The 21,935-nt window shown below is 40.6% G+C and overlaps 1 protein-coding gene across 9 annotated transcripts in view; it reads left to right on the top strand.

Annotated features, from left to right (window-relative positions):
- Positions 1 to 21,935, top strand: part of LOC122882240 (neuroendocrine convertase 1-like) — a 180,559-nt gene that overhangs the window by 24,110 nt on the left and 134,514 nt on the right. For 8 of the 9 annotated variants that reach the window (XM_044209423.1, XM_044209428.1, XM_044209422.1 and 5 more), the window contains exons 4-6: positions 5,860 to 5,941; positions 9,596 to 9,699; positions 16,861 to 16,966. In XM_044209423.1, the coding sequence (XP_044065358.1) occupies positions 5,860 to 5,941; positions 9,596 to 9,699; positions 16,861 to 16,966 (292 nt within the window). The remainder of the gene's footprint in view (positions 1 to 5,859; positions 5,942 to 9,595; positions 9,700 to 16,860; positions 16,967 to 21,935) is intronic. The other variant, XM_044209429.1, reaches the window with a different exon arrangement.

Raw genomic sequence — 21,935 nt, 5'->3', positions numbered from 1 at the left:
GGTTCTGGTATTGTGCATGCTGGTTTACCGTCATGCCTTATTGGGACATTTAATGGAACAGAGCCATCATTAATGGTATCAGTAACAGCTGTGCTTTTCCTGCTATGACAAGTGAAAATGTCTGCTGTGAAAAAGGTCCATTCACTGTTGCGTCTCTGGTGTCTCCCAGGTCCATCAGTGAATAATTATAAGTCAGACCCGTCCCCATGTGTGACATCACTTCTGACCCTCCAATCTTTTCCCACAAAAGTCCTAATCTACTAAAAGACCTATCATATCACCTTGTTTTATATGCATGCTACTTTTTGTTAATGATCCAAAGCTTAGAGTAAGCTAATTGCAGTGTCCAATTAGCTAGCAAACCAGCATCACTATTTTAAGAGTTCATTTGGTGCAGTTACTTATATTAATGATCTATGTTGTTTATTAAAAGTTAGTATTTGAACACCTGTTCTTTGTTCACTGTTTGGTGGTAGGTCTTGAAACTGCTTTGTGTGTGTTTGAATGTCAAACTCCAGCCCCTCTGAGACTAAAATTATTCACTGAAGGTTTATAGTCTTTATACTGTCATTGACTAGTTATCGGTTATCGGTTATACCTGGGTACTTTGAATGTTCAATTTTAAATGTAATATCCTTGAGTTTCATATACAAGGCATTTAGCCTCACAAACAAAACAAATGGTGAGCTAGAAAGGATTATTAAGCTAGTTTTCAATTGCTTAGTTCCTTCTACAGATGGTCTCTCTCTCCCTCTGTCTCTCTCTCTCTCCCACCCACCCACTCTTCTATCCACACAGGATAGAAAATACATTTGAATTTTCCCTCAATGCTTCATCACTGCTGAAGCATTTGTATGCTTTTTTCTCTCCTTATTTTTCTTTCTTTCTTTCTCTCTCTCTCTCTCTCTCTCTCTCTCTCTCTTTTTTTTTTTTTTTTTTTTAAAGACTCCAGTCACATCCACAATCCCGCGGCCCTATAAGGAGCTTTCACGCTTTTTGGTTTGCTTTAGATGTTTAATACCCCCTCTCTTTTGTGTCAGGGAGCCGGAGAGGCGTTAAGAAGCGCTGATAAACCCCACTTAGATCCCTTCCTGGCCCGTCACCCTGGCCTGCCGGGCCGCTTTAGCAGGGAACTGATCTGTGACGGCCTGCCACTCAAACTGAGCACTTCTGAAGGCTGACACAATGGAGTGAGCAACACACCAGAGGGCCTGGGGGTGGGTGGTCAGGGGAGGGAGGGAGGGAGAGGAGGCCAAGAGGTGCCCTAAAAGAAGGCTAGAGGAGGGGCCAGAGTGTATCTCCCTCTTATCTCTCTCCTCTCTTTCAATTTATGCAATTTCTCTCTCCCCTTGCTGCTAACTGCTGTAGAGCTCACATTAAAAAAAAGTATGTCTCTGTGTAACACACACACACACACACACACACACAACCCCTCTCCTCTGTCTTTCTTCTCTCTGTGGTCAGCCTGGCAGCTAGAGATGAGAGATTGAATGAAGAGGCAGAGAGTAGATGGTGGTGTGGGGGGGGGGGTCCAGATAGGGATCAGCGGTGCATCAGGGTCTGGGTGCTGGTGGAGGTGGGTCAGGTGGTGCGTTCACTGCTGCGTGGAATAATGGCTCGGGGGACATGTGGCCACTGCCACAGCCATCACTTTCCCAGGGGGCTGTGGGTGGGTAGCGAAGCCCAAAATGTCAGCACTGATATCCGTGCAGCTCGGCTCGTATCACACTGCTGCAGCTGCCTGCCATACACCACATCCACTCATTCATATAGAGACATGGGAGTATTATGTGCACACACACACACACACAAACACACTTTCACACCCACACTTTTATTTCTGTGTTTCCTCACCACCTTCCTCAATCATTCATGTCTATTCTATAGAGCTATATTTGTGCGCACACACATGCAGTGTATTCTTCATGGGATGTCTGCAAACACACACACTTTTACTCCCTCCATCTTACTGTCTTTCTTCTCCTCCTCCTCCACACATTCACATTGTGGCTCTGTCAGTTCTACCTCAGCCGTTCAATCATGCAAGTGCTCCACTGCTCTTTTCTTCCTCACTGCTGGAAAACAATTTTTCCAAATAAGGTTTATTTTTTATTGTTCTGCCTTTGTCTTATTTTCACTGATCTCAAACCTTGTTCTCTCTCTGGCTCTGTCTTTCTGTATAACTCGGCTTTTATTTTGAAGGGAGAAATGTCAGCTTCTGTTGTATTTGATGCTGAAGTTGCACCGGCTTACTTTGTATTGCAACATGTGCTGGGCAGCTATTGAAAGACGTTCTGTTTGTAAAAGAAGCTTTTGTGTTTGGTGATGTAATTTAAAAAAACAAACATTTTGCATTGTGTGTACTGTGTGGTTTTATCTGTACTTTTTATCGGTGTGTGTGTGTCTGTATGTGTGTGCTGCTTATATGTCACAGCTGCATGATGAATGCGCTGACAGTGGAGGGGTCAGTGTCACAGACAGTGTGGTCAATTGCCCCTCGTCCCCTGAGTCTAACCTTGAGCAACACTCCCTAAAGAGTCTCAATCTGCCATTAAGGCCCATGCCTACGCATGCACACACACACACACACACACACACACACACAGACATTCCCTAGTGATTGTGTGCCATTAGTAGCTGGCAGAGCCTGGTTTGACAGAGAGCGATTAGCTCCCTATCATGTGTATTGATCACCGTGTCCTGGCTGCTCCTCCAGAGGAGGGGCTGGAGGGGTTTTGCAAGGTAGTTTGGGTACACACACACACACACACACACACACACAGTCAAATCCTGGTTATCTGTGTGCATGTCTTTGTTTTGTTATTATAAATTAGAAACATAAAGAAGGTGATTTTGCCATTTGGGTGTATTACAGTATCATATGTTGCATAATGAATTAAATATAAAGGTGTTTCCTGTTTTCTCTGTGTGTGTGTGTGTGTGCACGCGCATGTGGCCTTAATAGAAACAAGAAGTATTTCCCCAACAGTTTTTGGGCAGTATTGGCAATTTGGCATACATTTTGGGAAAACATTTTGAAATTATAATCGGCTAAGCTTAATAGCTGCAATGATCTACAGACTACAAACCTGTAGATCTTGTGGGAGTTTGGAATGCACTAGCATTGGGGTAAAATAGTTGATTAATTACATAATTAAATCAATTTCAGAACATGAACATTTTAATATGCTGAATTTCCATTCAGTTTGGATACCTGCATGGAGAGCAACTCTGGTCCAAGCCCACAATGCATGATCCGAGTAGTTTTTTTAAAATGGCACGAACATGCACATTTGCAAATGTGGATTGAGCTCATATTCAGATTTTTTACATAGTTGGGATACCTGCATGGAAAGCAACTGTGATCCATGATCCATGATGTAAGCATGGTGCAAATAGTTTTTAAATTGGCAGAAACAGTGCAATAAAATCATTTACCTTTTTAATGACAAATGATGTTTGAGCTCACCCAAACTGCAGTAAGCGCCTCTTGCTTTAGCTAGCTCACAGTGGCTGCACTTTTCAGTAACTGTTCCTAGTTAAATCTGACCTGACGATTAAACAGCCCCTAGAAAATATTCATATCTTGATTTAGACCCATTTTTATCGAACAATGGGCAAGGAAGGTCACTAACCTCTCTCACAAAGGCTTCATTTCCTGTAGCTGGTATACATACAGTAGTAAAGGCCTTCCAGTGGTTATCTGGTGAAAACATAGTCATATTTTGTATAATATATATTAATATAAAACTATAGCAAATATTACAATGATACATTTATGTAAGTATGAGTTTACAAATGTTTTGGAACATGTAAATTACAAGCACATGAAAGGTAATTGAAAGCCTGTATGTATTGAAACTGTACATTGTATGCCAATGATAAGGTCTCACTGGGCTGCACTGGCTGGATCTTGATTAGCTAGGTTACCATCCAAATGCAGTGCACATTTTAACCGAATTTCGAGAAAATCGGCAAAAGAAAATGCAAATAAATGTGTGCTTCAATCCACTGCTGTTATACTAACATTAGGAGTCGGTTCGTCCAGATAAACAGCTGGTGGCACTAATTCTCCAGTCAGGTGCCATTATACCATAGCAGAAGAAGACACTACAATATGACGTAATTGAATGAGTACCAGTCAAACCTCAAAGCATTGATGTTTGTTTCATGTATTAATCTGAGGAAAGTTACAGTCTCTTCTTCGCTCCACACAGATCTGATGTTTTCATCTGCCAACATTTTTTGTCTCTCCCAGTGGAGCGGAAGCTTCAGTGGACATTTAAGTCACATGCTTAGCGATTTATTCACTAAGTCTGTTTCCATTGCACTTTGTTGCATTTTGCTTTTATCGATCGAACCAATGTTCCATCTCGATCAAGCCTAAAAACTTTTTTGCGATATTTCGTGAATTTTCCAAATTTTCTGCGCAAATTGAAAATGCACATGAAAACACTTGATAGAAACCCACTGAGAGACTGCCCACATCTGCATGTGACTGTATTTGTGTCAGCGGTATGACATTTACATAAATCACTTATAATTTAGCTCTAATTTAGCCTTTTTCTATTTACTTTTGTAGAACAGTTGTAGTTGCAGTTGTTGCTGTATTCTGTGTATTCTCTGTATTCTGTGGTGCTATACAGGGAATATAAATATTATTTATGAACTATACTGTGAAGGTATATCTTAGAGATTTATCATTTGTCAAAAAATGCCATGGTATGTCTAGTGTAACACTGCATGTGTGTAAATTTAAAAAATTATGTTGTTCCTCCTTGTTAATTAGGCGTCACCTAAAGCATGTGTACACTAATCCAAATCCTACACTGAGCTTATTATGTTTTTTATTTAATGTCATCTTAAATCGAGGTAAATCAATATGATCAGCCTAATATAAACACCAATTTGATTACATTTAGAGAACTGTACACGTATCACATCCACTTCCTGTCTGAGGTCTTCTGTATTTAATATTGCACATGTAGCGTTCTTCGCTCCAACAGCCCCCCTTATCCTACATCCGTCTTCCTTGGGTAGTTTAGACCAGCTCTTGTTAATTGAGTCTAATTGAAGAACATGAAGGGGGAATAAAGCAAGCAGGCTTTTAAGACATAAAAGACAACAGCCGACTCTCTCTCTCAATAGTATTTATTTTCAACCTCTTCCACTCTGATTTAAGTGTAAGAGGACAATAGTGGCCTGACACTGATGTGTGTGTGTCTGTGATCTGTTGTTTGATTTAGTGCACCCACCTTCACAAGGACCAGCCTCTTATCAGATCAAAGCTGCAAGCAGCGGCCTATGAAAGAAATGTGTGTGTGTGTCTCCGTGTGTGTGTGCATGTGTGCTGTGGAGGACAGAGGTGTAGGTGAGGCGGGGTGTTTTCGTTGCTTTTAACCCAGGACAATGGGACTGCAAAGGAGAGAGTGAGCGAGCACTCTTTGAACTAATGAAGAGGAAGCCTTTTACTCTCCTCCAAAAAGATACCCAACTCTCCCTGTGCTATGGATTTCCCTCGCTTTCAAAGTAGAATGAGACAGAATAGAACAAAATATTTCATTTGCTCTGTGCTTGTCACTGTTTTGCTTTTATCCTCATAAAGCCACAATCTTAGACAAAAAGCCATACAAATAAGACTTCAGAAATGGCTGAAGATTATTAGAGCTGTAGTACATTAGCGTCTGTTGGGTAAGCCAAGGTGCGGCCACTCAATTTACCAAAGTGAAGTGAATGCAAATTAGATTCTGTAGTTGTCAAACTAAAAGTTAAATGTCTAATATTTTAGCAATTGACCAAAGTCAGCATTATTTCATATTGTTCTCAATGTAATGCATCAGTGTGTGTTATGATTTCTAGGTTCACTGGGTGCAGAGGCAGCACAGTCATTATAGAGACAAACGGGTTCCTGTGACAGGACTGGACCACAGTACCACTCGAAGTAAGTTTTGAGTAACTTTTTTCCAATGCCACTTATTATAGTGCTATGTTTTTAAAGAGCAACTTAACACCAGCTGAAAATCTTGTTTTTGCTGACCTCCAGTGGTTTAAAGTATTTACCTCTCACATAAATTATCCATGGCTAAGGTTCAGGAAAAAAACTTTTTTGATACCATTTTTTTAGTGTAGCACTTAACAACTTAGCTAATTTGCTTCATCAGTGTGGGTGTGGTTTCATCCAGTTTGACAACATAATCAAACAACTCCACAACTATTTCTAAATCTTTTTTTCCCCCAAAACAAATTTCCATTTTATCATAACCAAAGTGTTAAACAGTGTAAATAGAGGGTGCAATCAAATTGTATTTAAAGGAAATATAAAATAGAGGCGACAAGGACAAACAATAAAATGTAGTAAATACAATAAAATAAAAGAGAGGCAGATTAAAGTGTTAAGTGATTTAAAAAAGGTAACATTTAATTGTGGATGCACTTATTGAATTTATGTAACTTTACAGAGTAAAATCCTGAAGGAAAAGACAAAAGAAATTTGTCTTGCGGTCTTAACATTTAAAATATATCACGACTTTTTTAACAGAATGTTTTAAATTGTGTAAGTCTGACCAAAATCTTGCGATAAAGTTATAGCTGTAAAAGAGATGAGTGACTGATTCAGCTTTATTTCTACAAAAAGTACAGTTGACGTCAGCAAACTAAAATATTGCTATGCATGGAAGTACTTGACATCTTGGTTTTCCAACTGAGTTGCTCCCATTTCAAACTAGTGAGAAGAACTCAGAAAAAAAAGAAATACAGAAATTTCTCATATGAAATCACACGAACTGTGTTTATGTAGGACCCCAGCATACAAATTATAAAAGAAGAAGCTGATTGGAAAAATAAGTTTTCAGGGCCTTTAACTTCAGGGTGTACTCCAGGGTGTGTCAGTACACCGTGACATCATTCCTGGGTGTGGTTACATCTGCATCGGAGCTCAATATGAAGATTTGAGTCATTTGTGGTATTCACTTGTATCGTACGAGTTAGGTAGATGCAGAACTGCAGTTGTTAATCAGCCTAACTATCCCTCGTGGTAAATATTTTTGTAACTATATGGACTCTTAAATTAACACTGCTTTTCAGCTTGATATTAAGTTACTCTTTACTCTGCTCTGATAGATGATATGAAAGCAAGTTAGAGAGATAGAAAGATGAAAAAGCAAGGATGTGGAGGATGAACAGTGTAGCTGTATGTTTATTCGCATACAGGAGAGAGAAACAGAGAGTGCACTTGTGCATTTTGACCAGTTTGAACTTTTGATGTCTAATGCTTCTTACTAGTATTTTTAGATTGAAGCTGCCAATGTTCAATATTGTGTGCCAGTATTAAATATCTCAAATATGACCATTTTCATGCCAAACACAGTTTCTTGGCAGGATGGGAAAGCTATCCCTATGGGACTTTAAACTCCATTAAAGCACAGGAAACAGTTAGTAAGACCAGTATTAATACTATGGGTGTAATGGTACACAAAATTCACGGTTTGGTACGTTTTCTGTACAGCAGGGAAAACAAACGCAGAAATGTAAACAATGAATGGTGGCTCATCTGTCATAATTCTTACTGGGAAAATTCAGGCACTCAAGGCACTTGGCATGTGGTCAATAAGAAAAGCAAACAAATGTCACTGTTAATAATGTTTCATCATATCAATGAGCATATCAATGAACACATTGTATCTTGTTTGTTTTAATCCGTATGCAACGTGTTAATTAGTGAGCTTCAGAGGTGGTGGCATAAGCAGATTTTTTTTTACCTTTGGACAGAGCCAGGCTAGCTGTTTCCCCCTGTTTCCAGTCTTTATGCTAAGCTAAGCTTATTGTCTCCTGGCTTTAGCTCCATAGTTAGGACATAGACATGAGACTGGTATAGATCTTCTCATCTCACTCTCGGCAAGAAAGAGAAGAAGCGTATTTCTCAAAATGTTCAAGTATTTGTTTTAATTTCTGGCCCTGGCCAAACTGTACTCAGGCTAATCAAGTTCGGTAGTGTCTTAGATCTGTGTGTGACTATATCTATTCAGGACAGAATATATATGTTATTTTTCAACTGCTACTTGAACAAAATACTACAGGTCCTGAATTAAAAACTATTAAGCTGATCAACTTAAATTATAGATAAGATAGAAATTAAAGTGTGTTGGAAGAATGCGATTCCTGAAATAGACGTGACGCGTTCATCTAGAGAGACGTCTCACTCTGTTGGAATTGTTAGAACTATAGAAACCCTGATCCACTCGACAACAGACAAGTTTTATTTTGTTCTGTCATCAAGTCACTCATGGTATTAATGTTAATTAGTGAGCTGATACGATCTACCAGCTCTGCCATTTTAACCGGTAAAAGTGACTGTCAATGTCAGCTACAAATGACAAGCTTCTAGCTGAATGTTTCCTACACTGTTTTACTAATGAGAAAGAGACAGTTGGAGTCGGAGCTTAGGGAATTTGTATATTTTGCCGATGTGGACGTCAGAATTCACTCGCACCGGTGCGCCCCAAATCATATAATATAATTGTGCTCACACTGTAGGCTGTCATAAAGGAGAGCAGCGCTGCAGCAGGCTGAGGTGGATAAAACACAGCAGAGTTTTAGAAAGGATGAGCATTTGATCGGCTTTATTTTAGCCAATAACGATCTTTTTAAAATGTGCCCGGATCGGCCCCAATACCTACCTCTGGGATCAGCCTGGGACATGTCTAATTTGAAGTATCTAAGCAAAGAATTTTTGTGGAAGTGGTTTCTATGACTTTGCATTCGTTCGTAGGACATTGTTATTATATTGCTGCTCTTTTTGACTGCGGCTGCTTGTTAACTGAAAGAGCATCATGCTGCTGCATGTATTGGGTTTTCGCTCTGTGTTTGAGTCTGTTCAGGTCAACCACCTTTTGGATTGGTTGTAATTATCCTTGGGTCTGCTCGGATTGGGGCTCATTTTAGAATACATTTTCCTCCACATGCTAAGACCTAGACCTAATTAATGTGTTGTAAAGTTGCATACCGAATCAAATGGTTCAGGATCAATACATGTACCATTACACCCCTAATTAATACTAATGCTTGAAATATATGCATGCATGTTTGTGTGCAATGTGTTATTACAGTCAGTTCAGAAAAAGGCCTTCCCATTAACAACTAGTGTGATATTAATTGATTTTGCAAGGCATACAGTATATTATATATTATTATATGAAACAAACTGATTCATATCCATCATATGTGAGTGAGAGAGAGAGAGAATGGCAGTGAGATTAAGTGCTGCGCAGGGGTGAAGATGTGAAGAAAGCGAGAGAGAGCAGCAGTGAGTGTAACATGTAGTGTATGGAGAGAAAGGTGCAGGCCTTGATGAGCTGATAGCACATGACAGACAGAGAGCCAAGCTGTGCCGCAGTAACGAGATGCTAATGATATGCTAATAACATGGTAATCTTCCGGCAGTATTCCACCTCACTGGAAAGAAGGGGAATCTGAGGGGCCTTTCACCATTGGTTGGAGACCAGGGACTTCCAGAAGTCAGAGTTCAAAACAAGAACAAAAAACCTGCACACACATGTACACACACATACAGACACATGATGGGTCTGTGTGCTTTCAGGTTCCCAGAGGAGAGACTCTGCAACTGACAGGCAGCCTGAGGAGAATAAGAGTGACCAGTCCCTCACCTTCAATGACCCACTCTGGCCCATGCAGTGGGAACTGGTGGGTGTAATTGTGTGTGTGTGTGTGTGTGTGTGTGTGTGTGTGTTTGCGTTTGTTCATTTGTCTTATCTGGAAGCCTCCTCTCTCTCCTCTCAGCTCCTGTCCTCATGGTGAAGGATGTTCCTCTGACAGGCATAAGTCAGGCAGGCTTTCATGTGTGACTGGAGAGAGAGACAGAAGATAGAGGGAGGTAGGCAGATTACGGAGAAGGAAAGAGAGGGAGAGAGAGAGGAGGTGAAAGGGGTTGTCCATGTTGAACTGAGACAGATGTCGGGGATTGATGAGGCTCGGCGCAACACTGACACATAAACTGCAACAAGACAAGCTCATCCCTTCAGTAGAATCTTGTTCACATGGTTTGACCAGTATGTGTTTGTGAAGAACAACAGCAGTACAAAACCAGTATGTTTGGATATGAAAATGTCATATTTGTTACTCTATAGTACTAGCACAAAATATCAACTCCAGAATATTCAGTAGTTGCATTTACAGCCTTTCCCCTATAATAATCAGACTTAGAACTCAACCAGAATGAAAAGGTCGCACATCAGCACCTTGATCAGAATGAACTGGTTCAGGTCATTTTGAAAGAAACCACCACTCCCTCCTTCCTTCTTTGTCCTTTCTGTACAATTTTCACCAATTTTCTGAGTGATATCTTTCTCAGAACCATCTTTGAATAAGAGATAATTACTCATTTTGTGGAGGTAAACAGTAGGCTTGTCCTTCTGTTTTGATAAAACTGCTAAATTCAGTCCAAAAGTTGAATTCAAAAGCACAACAGTAGGTCTGGGCATTGTTTGAAAATGTTCTGTACCAATGCCGATTGAATTTGGGCACCAGTACCAAAACAATACTTTTCTTGATACCTTGTTTTTGGAAATATAAACATGTTATTTTTTTTGTTGTTGTTTTACAAAACCCCTTTTCATGTAACACAAGAAATAGAGCTAATCCAATAAATCCCCCAGGCCGATATATCGGCTGATACTAGCTTATCGCAGCTATATCCATATCGGTGCAAATGTCGACCAATAAATAAGAAATGAATGTAGAAAAATGCCAATGGTTAAGATAATTTAGAAACAGTGTCACCATTACACTCTCTCTATTTGTTCAATAGAGAGCACTGACAAGTTTATTTTTCAAGCATAAAATGTACCACGCAGCATCTTGGTCAGAATTCTTAATAAATAAACTTGTTTGTTTAAGAAAATCCAGTATGGCTCTAACAAAACGTTCTTCTAAAATGTAGAATTTTGTCTAAACACAAGCAGCGAACATGAAGATTGCCTAAGAAAATAAAACTGGACAAATGTATGAGTAAAGAAGAGTATTTAGTTGTGCATGCATTCCATTCCAGTTTGTGGTACTTAACAGCTTTGGGTTCACTGCTGGACGCATTTTGGTCCGTACCAACAAGATATTGTTCTATAAGATATAAGTTCAATACCCAGCCCTACTAATAAGAGTGCTTAATGATCAACCCCTGTCCATCTGTACAAAAGCTGGCCAAAACTGCAGCCAGTCTTTCTGATTGCTTATATGAAGTATGTGAACAGACACCTATTAAAATAATTTTATTTTTCATTCCTTTTAAATATGTTTGCATTTACATGATTTGTTTCATAATTTGACCCCTGTGTCCCGTTCACACAAAAACTTCATAGGCTTCAATAATTCTTACATTGCCAGATTATAGTCAACAGTATAATTGCCGGCATGGTATTGCCAAGGATCCCGACACACACACACACACACACATATGCACGCACACACGCGCACTCCCATGGCAGAGCAGCAGAGCTCAGCCAATCGACACAGCGGATGTTCTTGACTGACATGTGAGGGTGTAATCTGACAGAGCCAGGACGACGAGAGGCGGGGTCAGAGATTCACCACGGCAACTGGCAAAAAAAATTGATTGACACCTCAGCTCTCGGGGGAAGATGGAGGGGTAAGAGTCAGTATGGGGGCGGAGCGTGGTAGAGACAGCGATGGAGGAGAGAGATGGGGGGAATATGAAGCAAAAATCTGACACAGCTTTTCTGTATGAGTGTGATTTGTCGAAAATAGTCACCACTTTCAGATTTGAAATTTTATTGACAAGATTGTTTATGAAAGACCGCATAATGCATGAACATTTTCAAAAGACACCAGATTTTACAATATAGCTAACCCAAACTATATAGCTTTATTACATAAACGGAACAATAGAAAAGAATCATCATTAACTCAGTAATCAAGAAAAATGTAAAGCATTTTTAAAGTTGAGGACAGGTCTCTCTCTCTGGCTCTCTCTCGCTCTCTCTCTCTCTCTCGCTCTCTCTCTCTCTCTCTCTCGCCCTCCTCCCCTGCTCTCGTTCTGTTGTGTTTAATCAGCCTCTGGTGGACATGGGTATTGATTGAGGGTCAGTAATCTGCTCAGGGTTGGTAGCCTGCCAGGACCAGATGTGTGTGTGTGTGTGTGTGTGTGTGTGTGTGTGCTAGCCTGGCGTGTATTTGCTAAAAGCTGGTGTGTACATCATGGGTGAGCAGTACACACACACACATACACACACACACACACACACACACACACACACACACACACACACACACACACTTGCACACAAGGCAAGTGGACTTCATTGTATCCTTGCTTAGGCTGAGTCCAGCTTGTTCAAAGCTGCTAAAATCCATACAGCATGCTGGACGTGCTTGCTGTGGATAGTGTGTGTGTGTGTGTGTGTGTGTGTGTGTGTGTGTGTGAGAGTTTGTATGCTATGCTATAGCTGAGGGGCAGCTAAGAAAAGGCAGAGAAGACAGATTGTTTTGTTGTTTGTTTGCATGTGTCTCTTCTGCATAGAGGTGTGAGTGTGTGTGTGTGTGTGTGTGTGTGTGTGTTTGTTTTGTGCTCTTTTTGTTGCATGAAGTTTTTCACAACTCTGTATACATGTATTTATGTGCGTTTGAGCATGTATGTGTGTGTGTGTGTGTACATAAGTGTATATGCTAGAGAGGCAGGATTGGTTGTGTTCCAGTGCTTCAGAGAATGATTATGATTCTGTGTGTGTGTGTGTGTGTGTGTGTGTGAGTGAGAAGCTTGTGTTGTTGGCTTTCACTTCAAAAATTGAGGTCCCCATGGGTAGAGGCTGCTTTTTGAGGGTTAAGACTTGGTTTTAGGGTACAGGTTACAATTAGGTTAGGGTGTGTGTGTGTGTGTGTGTGAAGTGAGTCAGCATTCAAGATGCCACTCTGTGGGCGCATATCCAAGTTCAAAGGTGTGCATCTGTTTTTTTGCACATATGTGTGTCTGTGTACCCCGTGTGGGTATGTGTGTGTGTGTGTGTGTGTGTGTTTGTGTGTGTGTGTGCGCACTCCCCAGGGCCTTGTGCTCTGGTTGACGTTAGCTTGCTAGCTGCCTCCATTCATCTGCTTTATTCTCACACACTACAAAGCAGCACTGTTCCCTAGATGCAACCTCCTCAAACACATACACAAACATACGCGGACAAACAAACTTTCTCACACAAAACACACACACTATTTCACACTCTCCTACAGTACATTACCAACAGTGGACCATCATTCTACACCGACCAAGTGTGGACCACTTTTTCAGGTCATTTTGATAAAAACAAAAATGGAATTCTTCTTTTAATGTCTTTTTTTCACAATATAAATGCAAATATGTCTTTTTTTCATAAAAAAAATGTCAAGAGGGGACTTGCAGCCCTGATGGAGGTCTACCTATAAAAGGAGGGACCTCCATAACCTGCATTGAAACTGTCAGTGGTGAACACAAACTGAATAGGTACATGAATAGGTACAAAAACTTTAACTGAAATGTTTTCAACATTTAGACATTTCCCTGTTATACAAATAATATGACAATAATCACAGCCACTTTGATTTAGAATAAATTGTTTGACCTCTAAATCATCAGTTACTTGACTGCATGCAGTATTATTGTACACTTATTAAGAACTGCAGCATCAGAAAAAGAAATAAATATACACTTCATTACATATCTCTAGGTTTTAATCTAAACGATTTTTTATGAAATGTGTGGATCGGTGGAGTATGAATTTTACTTGGATCAAAAATGTTTGTGTAACAAATCCAACCTCAGCATGAATGCAGTTATGTCATCAAAGGTCAAGTCCATGACCTATGTGACCTCTTGTGCGATGGGAACCAAACATTTATTTTGTGTTTAACTTTTCATTGCCATGCTGAAAAACTATGTCATAAAGAAATGGTGAATATGATGGAAGACAGACTTTTGATGTTCCTGGATGGGACTAGAGCCTCTCCTGAACTGCTGCACTACAGTCTAAATGAACATCACACTGTCCCTGCTTCCATTTTTATGACATACAGCAGGGGACCAACCAGGTGTGTCCCTTTTACATGTGAATTTTTACTGATTATAGAGTTAAACGTTTTGTACTTCCTGCATATTCTACTACAGTGAATGAGCTGACACCAGAACAGATTTCTCTTCATCGAGATTGAGAATATTGTGAGCAGAATATTCTCAGGGGAAATCTGTACTCAGTCTGCACTGGAAAAAAAAACACATTTCACACAATTTAAGTATTGAATACACTTTTCAATATATTTTAAATACAGTTCTCCTTTTTGCTACTTGAGTTTTCTTTCCACTAGCAGCTCAAAATTCTTGTTCACTTTGCTAATCTTAGGTATAGTATTTGTGTAGACACACTGACACAACACACACATTACTTGGTGAAAAAAAGTTACCCAGTAGTAGTAAAAGAGTCTGAATTAAAACACACAAACCAAACATGAGACCATCTCAGCTCTCTGAAGTTAGTGTGGCTTATGTTGGACAAATAAAACTACTTTGTTAAAGTAGGAGAAGATCGTGGTTACAGTTCAACTATATAACTGTAACAAATTAATCAAAAATAACAAAAGGTATGCCTGCCCTTAATAAGAAATCTGTTCAAAACAATAATCTAAAAAATGATCAACCATTTCCTGCCACATAAAAAAAATAGCGTAAGTTCAATATATTTAACGCTAGGGTAGGTAACGTTGAAGAAACTAGCAAGAGACAGCTAGATTTTGAAGGTATCCAACTGAAAAAATCCCCACCCCCTCTCTTCAGGCCTCCCTCCAAAGCCAATCCCCCAAAACACATTTTCATGCCCAATGAGTGCATGTAGGTAGGTAGGTAGACAGGCAGTTAGACTAGCCAATCATTTTATTCTGATTGGATGGGCTTATTACAGCCCTGCGATAGCAACAGATACTGATTTTTTTTCTTTCTTTTTTTCCAGAGTGTTTGATTTATTGATTGCTTTTGGGATGTAAAGAGAATGTCAAGAAATATAACAAAAACTGCTTCTGAAACTTTAAAGAATGAAAAATAATTCATGTATTCCATTCCAGTACTGTGCATAGAAAGGTGTAGTTGTGTGTGTGTGTGTGTGTGTGTGTGTGTGTGTGTGTGTTCAGAGCTGTTTGAGGTGGCTCTGAGTGTGTGGCCAAGTTTTAACTGTACAATTCCCAAAGACAATTTACATGTCTATACAGGTGAGCTTGAAGGGCAACAAAGGCCCTGTTTACACCTGGCATTAACATCCGTCCTGAGTGATCTGATCAGAAGTGAACAGCTTTAAGTACAGGTGTGAATACGCTGTAGTGAGTTTGTGATTATTTGGCCAAAGACTTCTCTATCTACATCTTAAATTAAGGTGATCTCTTCCTCATTGCACTAAGATGTATGCAAATAATGCGTGAAACGAGTTGGCAACACTATAGCTGACTCTGCTCGGACTGAGAGCTCAGAGCACTAGTAGGAGGAGGTTTAATAAACCTAATAATAAAGCTTTATTTAAGCTTTAATGCTAATAGGACCGCTAGCTATAAAGCTATCTGTACATCAGGAAACTCTGTAAGTCACAGAGAGTTGAGGCAGAGCAGCCGGGGGACATCAGAGGACATAACAGAAATTATTTTCTCCATAAAATATGATCCAGTTTCACCAAAATCAGTGAATAAAGTTGTGTTTTTGTACAGTAATCAGTGAGGCCCAGCCCCCCAGAAACACTCTGCTCTGGCGGCTTCTGTCGTTGTCTTTTCTTGTCTCATTTGCGGATGTTAGAACACTGAGCTAGGAGTTGTTCCTTTAGATGTAGATAATAGGTTTCGAAGCATCCATATATCCCATAGCCTCTGCATATAACCCCTCTCTCCGGGGTTGCTTGTATAGTAGCGTTGCAACAGTTCCATATTTTCTGCTCTAGTCCATTAATGTCTTGTTCAAGTAGCCCATTTCTCATCAGGTTGCACTGGTTCTCCAGCACCTGACGCAGACCTTGTTGACCTGGACGACATTCCCTCTCATTCGATGTGCAAACCGGTGTAACTCTTATTTTTGCGGTTTCACTAATGCCTGAGGTAGGCAAGAAGCATTAAGGCTTGTGTCCTTTCCTGTCATTGTGCGTCCATGTTGGACTGTGAATGTCGCTCCATGGTGTCGAAGTGAAGACATCTGTCATTATCTGACAGCAAACGGTGGACTGCTGTCATTCTGTATAATTCAAAGGTCCTTTTATATAGCCTGATGAAGGCGGGAATGTTGCGCCGTTATTCCACCTCGCCGTTCTGTATAAAATGTACGAACGTGGAATGGGGGGGGCGTTGTTGTTCTGCTGTTAAGACGGCAGCGGAGATAGTAAAAGAGTCAAATCGACGTCTGTGTAAAACGGGGGAGCCGGCAGGATGGGACGCCGATGCTATTGTGTTACACGTCACGCCTCGAAAGTGAAAAAGTAGAAAAAGAAAAGGGAGAAGAGGAGGATGATGCAGATGAATGCACAACAGGGACGAGGAGGCAGAAAAACAAGTGCAATTTCATGCCAAAAGGAGTACCAAAATTGCACTGCGCCACCTGATCTCCATAAAAACAACCTCCGCTTCACCAAACCAAAAAATCTACAAAGGTGCAAATAAAAAAAAACAACTAAGTAGTGTCCGACAAAAATGCTCTGGCAGCTGTGTTAGTCTTAGACTTACTGTTAGAGCGATGCATTTGGGTTTATGTTTAACAATAAACCACTCATTCCAGTAGTCCTTTTCAACTTGTAATGTAATGTAATGTATGTGTGTGTGTGTGTGTGTGTGTGTGTGTGTGTGTGTGTTCAGTTTGCACAGGGTGAGTACAACTCCAGTGGGTTTGACTTGAATGTGATGCCGGTTTGGAGCAACAACATCACCGGTAATGGAGTAGTGGTCAGCATCATTGATGATGGTGAGTCTAACCTTCACTGCAACACACAAGCTCACACACACTTATTTTCAGAATGATTGGATCTTTTAAATAGGTACACACATACAAAATATTAGTTTGTAACAGGACTCATGCTTGTGTTCTTTCTAGGTATGTATTAGCTGGTAGTTACATTTTAACCATACCAGTTTCTACTTAATGCAATAAGACCAGGAGCAGACATCTAAAATATTTAGACAATAAATGTATTTTAATCAGAAAATTATATAATGCAATTTTCTTTTGTGCAATAGTTTGCGACAGGCTGTGGTGTGCACAATCCAAAAATATTTTAGATTGGCGAAGTTTGGTGTGATGAAGCTGAACTCTGGCCCTCAGTGGAGAGGGTGAATGATTTATGTTAGTGCCCCCGTCATCTTCATCTCAGTCACGCCACAATGAGAATTCATTTCTCTCTGATTGCTGGGATATCTGGCAACAAGGGAAATGAGAGAGCGGCATCTTATGGGCTCATTCATCAAGAACTAATTGAAGCCTCACTAGGCTCAAGTGCTGATAGAGCTGGAGTAGAGTTGGAGTGTGCTGTTTTGTAGTGGACTTGGAGAAAATGTCCTATAAAAGTGTCATTATTCTAAGAAATGGCATATTTGTGTGTGGGTGTGTGTTTTTTGTCCATTTGTGTGTGTGTGTTGATTCTTACTTCACTGTCTGTTTTTGATGAGTGTGTGTGTGTGGGGGTGTGTGGGTGGGTATGGGTGGCGAGCGGTGGAGGGTGGATACAGAACGAGCAAGCGAGAGAGAAAGAGAAAGAAATTAAATAGAGGAAGGATATAGAGGGAAATGTCAGGAGAAAGCAAGAGCAAAAAGGATTCAGAGAGGGGGCGAGTGAGTGTGTGTTAATGTATTTGTGTGTGCATATGTGTGTGTGAGTGTGTGTGTGTATGAGACAGAGGGTATTAGACTTGCACCACTGAATCTCCTCTCCTCTGAGGCTATTGTACTCTGCTCCACCTCTCTATATTGATTCCACCGGGCAAGAGCTCCCTCACTCTTTCTCTTTCTCTCATTTTCTTGATCTTCTCCTCTTCTTTTTTCCTGTTCCCTCTTTGTTAACTAGGAGGTGACTTCTTCCTCTGGCCACCCTTCTTTTTTTTCCTTCCCTCTCTTTCTGCCTCCCCCCCCTCCCTCCCTCCCACCTCCCCTCTCAGTCAGTCTGCCTCTCACAGCTGAAGGATCATGTACATGCTCACCTTTAGCCACCTTTCAATCGATGCCTATTGATTTTGATATCACAATGAAATAAATTATTTCTCTTTGAGTGAAAGCGCCCGCCACCTCCCCCTCCTCCTGCTCCTCCTCCTCCTGCTCCTCCTCCTCCACCTCCTCCTCCTCCACCCTCATTCCCTATCTCCATCCTTCAATCCAATCCCTCTGTTTTAGAGGTAATATAATTGGCATCTGAGGCCGGTACTCTACAAGCGTTGAATCACATTCACTGTGCCACCTTCAATTTCTATGCCTGTGTTTGAATTTGCTTGTGACTCTTTCAGGCTGTTCTCTCACAGTTGCACCATTAGATATATTTGCCTTAGATTTCTTTTATTACTGTGCTTCATGGACCTCAGCGCCAGAGGATCCGTTAATGACATTCAGTTGAAATCAATCTGCATTAATTTTGATTGATTTAACTAAGCCAGGCATATTTTTGGTTAGGCTAAAAACTGTTGTTCTTGTGGCAATGTAGCGTTCTCAGCTATGACACATTACACACATTAGTAGAGAGAAAGTTTGACACTATACAGTATATTTGTAAGGTAGCAGCAGGCGTAACATCATTTAGACCAAATCTACCTGTGCACACAGTCGGTATGCCCTGATCAATTGTGCACACTACATCACTCACAGTCTAACCACATTATCTGTATAACAACAAATGAAGCAGAGCTGCAATGATTAGTCCATTCATAGATTAGTCGATTGAAAGAAAATGAATCAGCAAAAGGCAGTGCCAAAAATTTGATAGTTCCTGGTTCTCACTTGTGAGAATATGTTGCTTTTCTTGGTCTTACATTAAACTAAATTGAATGTCTTTGGACTGTTGGTGCCGTCACCTTGGGCCCTGAGATATTGTGATAGGCTTTTATCACTGTATTTTAATGTTTTATAGACCAAACGATTAATCTAGAAAATGAACAGCAACAACATGCTGGGAAGCTTTCCTGCATGCCTGCTCCTGGGATGCTACAGTATCTTCACTTCATTTTCTGTGATGTTTTTCATCTTTATCTCTCTCGGTTGCTACTTTTGTCTACAACAAGTAACTACATTAAGGCTTCTAGGGGGTGTTTCTGTATGTAACTGAGCCTGTACGTGCACAAGCAGATTCATATGAAGCAGGTGATATTTATCATTGTTCATTGCGTAAATGTGTGAGTACGCATGTTGGATAAATACCAACCTTCTTGTCCATATGGGCATATTTAGAACTTGTTCTATGCATGCTTTCATAAATGAGGCCTTAGGACCCTTTCTTAGCAGGAATAAAAGACAACACATACGGTGTACATCAACATAAACAGTAGTCATTAGGCTGTCGTCCACTGATTATGAGATATAGATTCATCAGTGAAATGGCATCCACCCTCCACCCACCTTGTCCCACGACAGCCCCACAGTGTCCCTGTCACCCTGCTATCAACACCAGCCTCCATCCCTCCTGGCTGGGCTGCCCAAAAGCACTCCAATATCGATCGGTGCTTACGCCATTGTCATTACATGTCATTGGTACACAGAGAGACACAGGACACAAATTAGACTGGGGAAGGGAATAAAAGAATGGATGGATGGATGGATGGATGGATGGAGGGAGAGAGAAAGAAAGGAGGGGGAATATACACAAAGAAGACTGAGCAGTGTCAAAGGTAATTGAATGAGCTCAGTGAGAGAGAGATTCCTATAATGCAGGACTGTTTTATGTCACACTGATTTGCAAAGAGCATGGAAATGCTTCTTTTAAACATGCTGTCTTACTCTGTTCTTTTCAGAGCGTTGCAATAGTATGTAGGAAATATACAGGTAAATGTCCATTTGAGCCAATCCTGTCTTCTCTCTACCTCTCTTTACTGCACTCTAGTAGATGTAGACATTTTACCATTTTCTTTTTTTTATGTCTTAGGAATTACAGTAAGTTGAAGATGGTGGGATTTTGTAGCAGTCCACTGAGGGAATAATGTGAGCCCAGTATAGAAGCAGAGCTGTATTTATGTTGTCATACTGTATGTATTTATCTGGTGATGTAGGAGATGTGATAAAACATTTTATGGCTGATTATGAAGGCTTACGTAGCTGCTGTAAGAGATAGAGCTGTATTTTTGATATTCTACAGCCTCAACTGATTAACTTAATGAGGTGTGTCCATACAGCATGAAAAGCATTTACTCTACTGTCTGCTCATGCTGTGTGTCACAGTTGTACTGAGTGTCTCAGTGTCCTACAGAAGCCGTGCATTTCTGAAAAGTCCATTTGGATGATGAAATTTGTATTTTTAACTGATATGGTATGCTGAACAATGTGTTCGGAGTTCGCTCATACTTTAGTGACTTCTATCATATTACTTAGTATCTGAGCGCACACTGTATTTTCCCCATGTAGCATAAACAAAACAGGCCATAATTTCCCTAATTACTGCGCATTTGAAAAAGTGTTACACACACACCACTGAACACACAGCCGGCTGCTGTTGAGGTGCTCCTTCGCACAAAATAATAAGAGCATGATTATCATGATTATCTTTTTACCACCAAGCAACAAAGTCCTTGACAAGTAGCTAAACAAAGTGGTCGCCAAGCAACACCGAAGTACCTATATGAGTGTATTTTTTGGATATTAAAATTAAGATTTATTTTACAAGCTTTGAATTTGGCAAAAAGTCTGTTGCAGTTAATGTTATGTATTTTATCCTCATGGGCAGTTATCAGGCTGGTGTTTTCAACAGAGAGAGCCAATATTGGTAACTGTGTAATAAAATAAACCTCATCTTTACAATGTATGTGTCCCTGTATTTTTACATCAGTCTCTATAAATACTTCTGTTTGTATGCGCATGGTGTGTATGCTTCCATGCATTAAGGCAGGCTCCTGGCTTAAGTCCAAAGAGTGTCAGAAGTCTGCGTATGCATGTGTGTGTGGGGCTGTAGAAATGACACTGGCCGGCTATGTAAAAGTGTGTCTGACAGGGGGAGCGACGGAGTCAGCGCTTTTTTCCCCTCCCTCCTCGCCCCCCGCTGTTCAATCCATCCAGCTGCTGTCACCACAGGGGAGCAGACAATCTATCAAGGCATCGGGATGCATTCTCCTCACCTGCGCCGCGCCTTTAATGAACAGCCAACATGATCCCGGCTGACAAGCAGGAAATGGATGTAATAAAGATTGTTTCTGCATGCTCTTTGCATCCCTGATAAATCACCTCGCTGTGCAACAGATACGGGAGCCACATGGAAATTTGATTTCACACGGCAAGGGGGAGGAAGAAGAGAGCAGTGGGGGAAAAAGAGCTGCTAGTGGCAGGGTCACTCTATTTTATTCCACGTTTTTTCTCCAGCAGAGTGGTGGAGCAAGGTGCGTGTGGGTTGAATGGAAGGACTGGGTTTTTTTTTTTTTTTTCATCTTTTGCCTGGGCTCTTACTTATCCCGCAAATGCTCTGTTAAGCCTGGAACATGCCTCTGTGCATGTAAGTCTATAAACAATAACAGACGACATGTGTAGCTGTTCACATAGGTGTCTGTCATCATACTTGGGCGTAACATTAATGTGTGCACTAGGGGGCAGGGCAACATTTACTAAAACCAGAATACACAGGAAATAAAGAAGAAAGCTGAGAATGGAAACCTATTTTCATCGCAATAAAATAACTAAATAAAAATAAATAGAAAAATAAACAAGTTAGAACTCCTCAGTGTCTCTGGATATCCTTTCCTGCTGAACCAAACAG

This window comes from Siniperca chuatsi, linkage group LG9 (assembly GCF_020085105.1).
Source record: "Siniperca chuatsi isolate FFG_IHB_CAS linkage group LG9, ASM2008510v1, whole genome shotgun sequence".
NCBI lineage: Eukaryota > Metazoa > Chordata > Actinopteri > Centrarchiformes > Sinipercidae > Siniperca > Siniperca chuatsi.
This window is presented reverse-complemented; position numbering and strand designations above follow the sequence as displayed.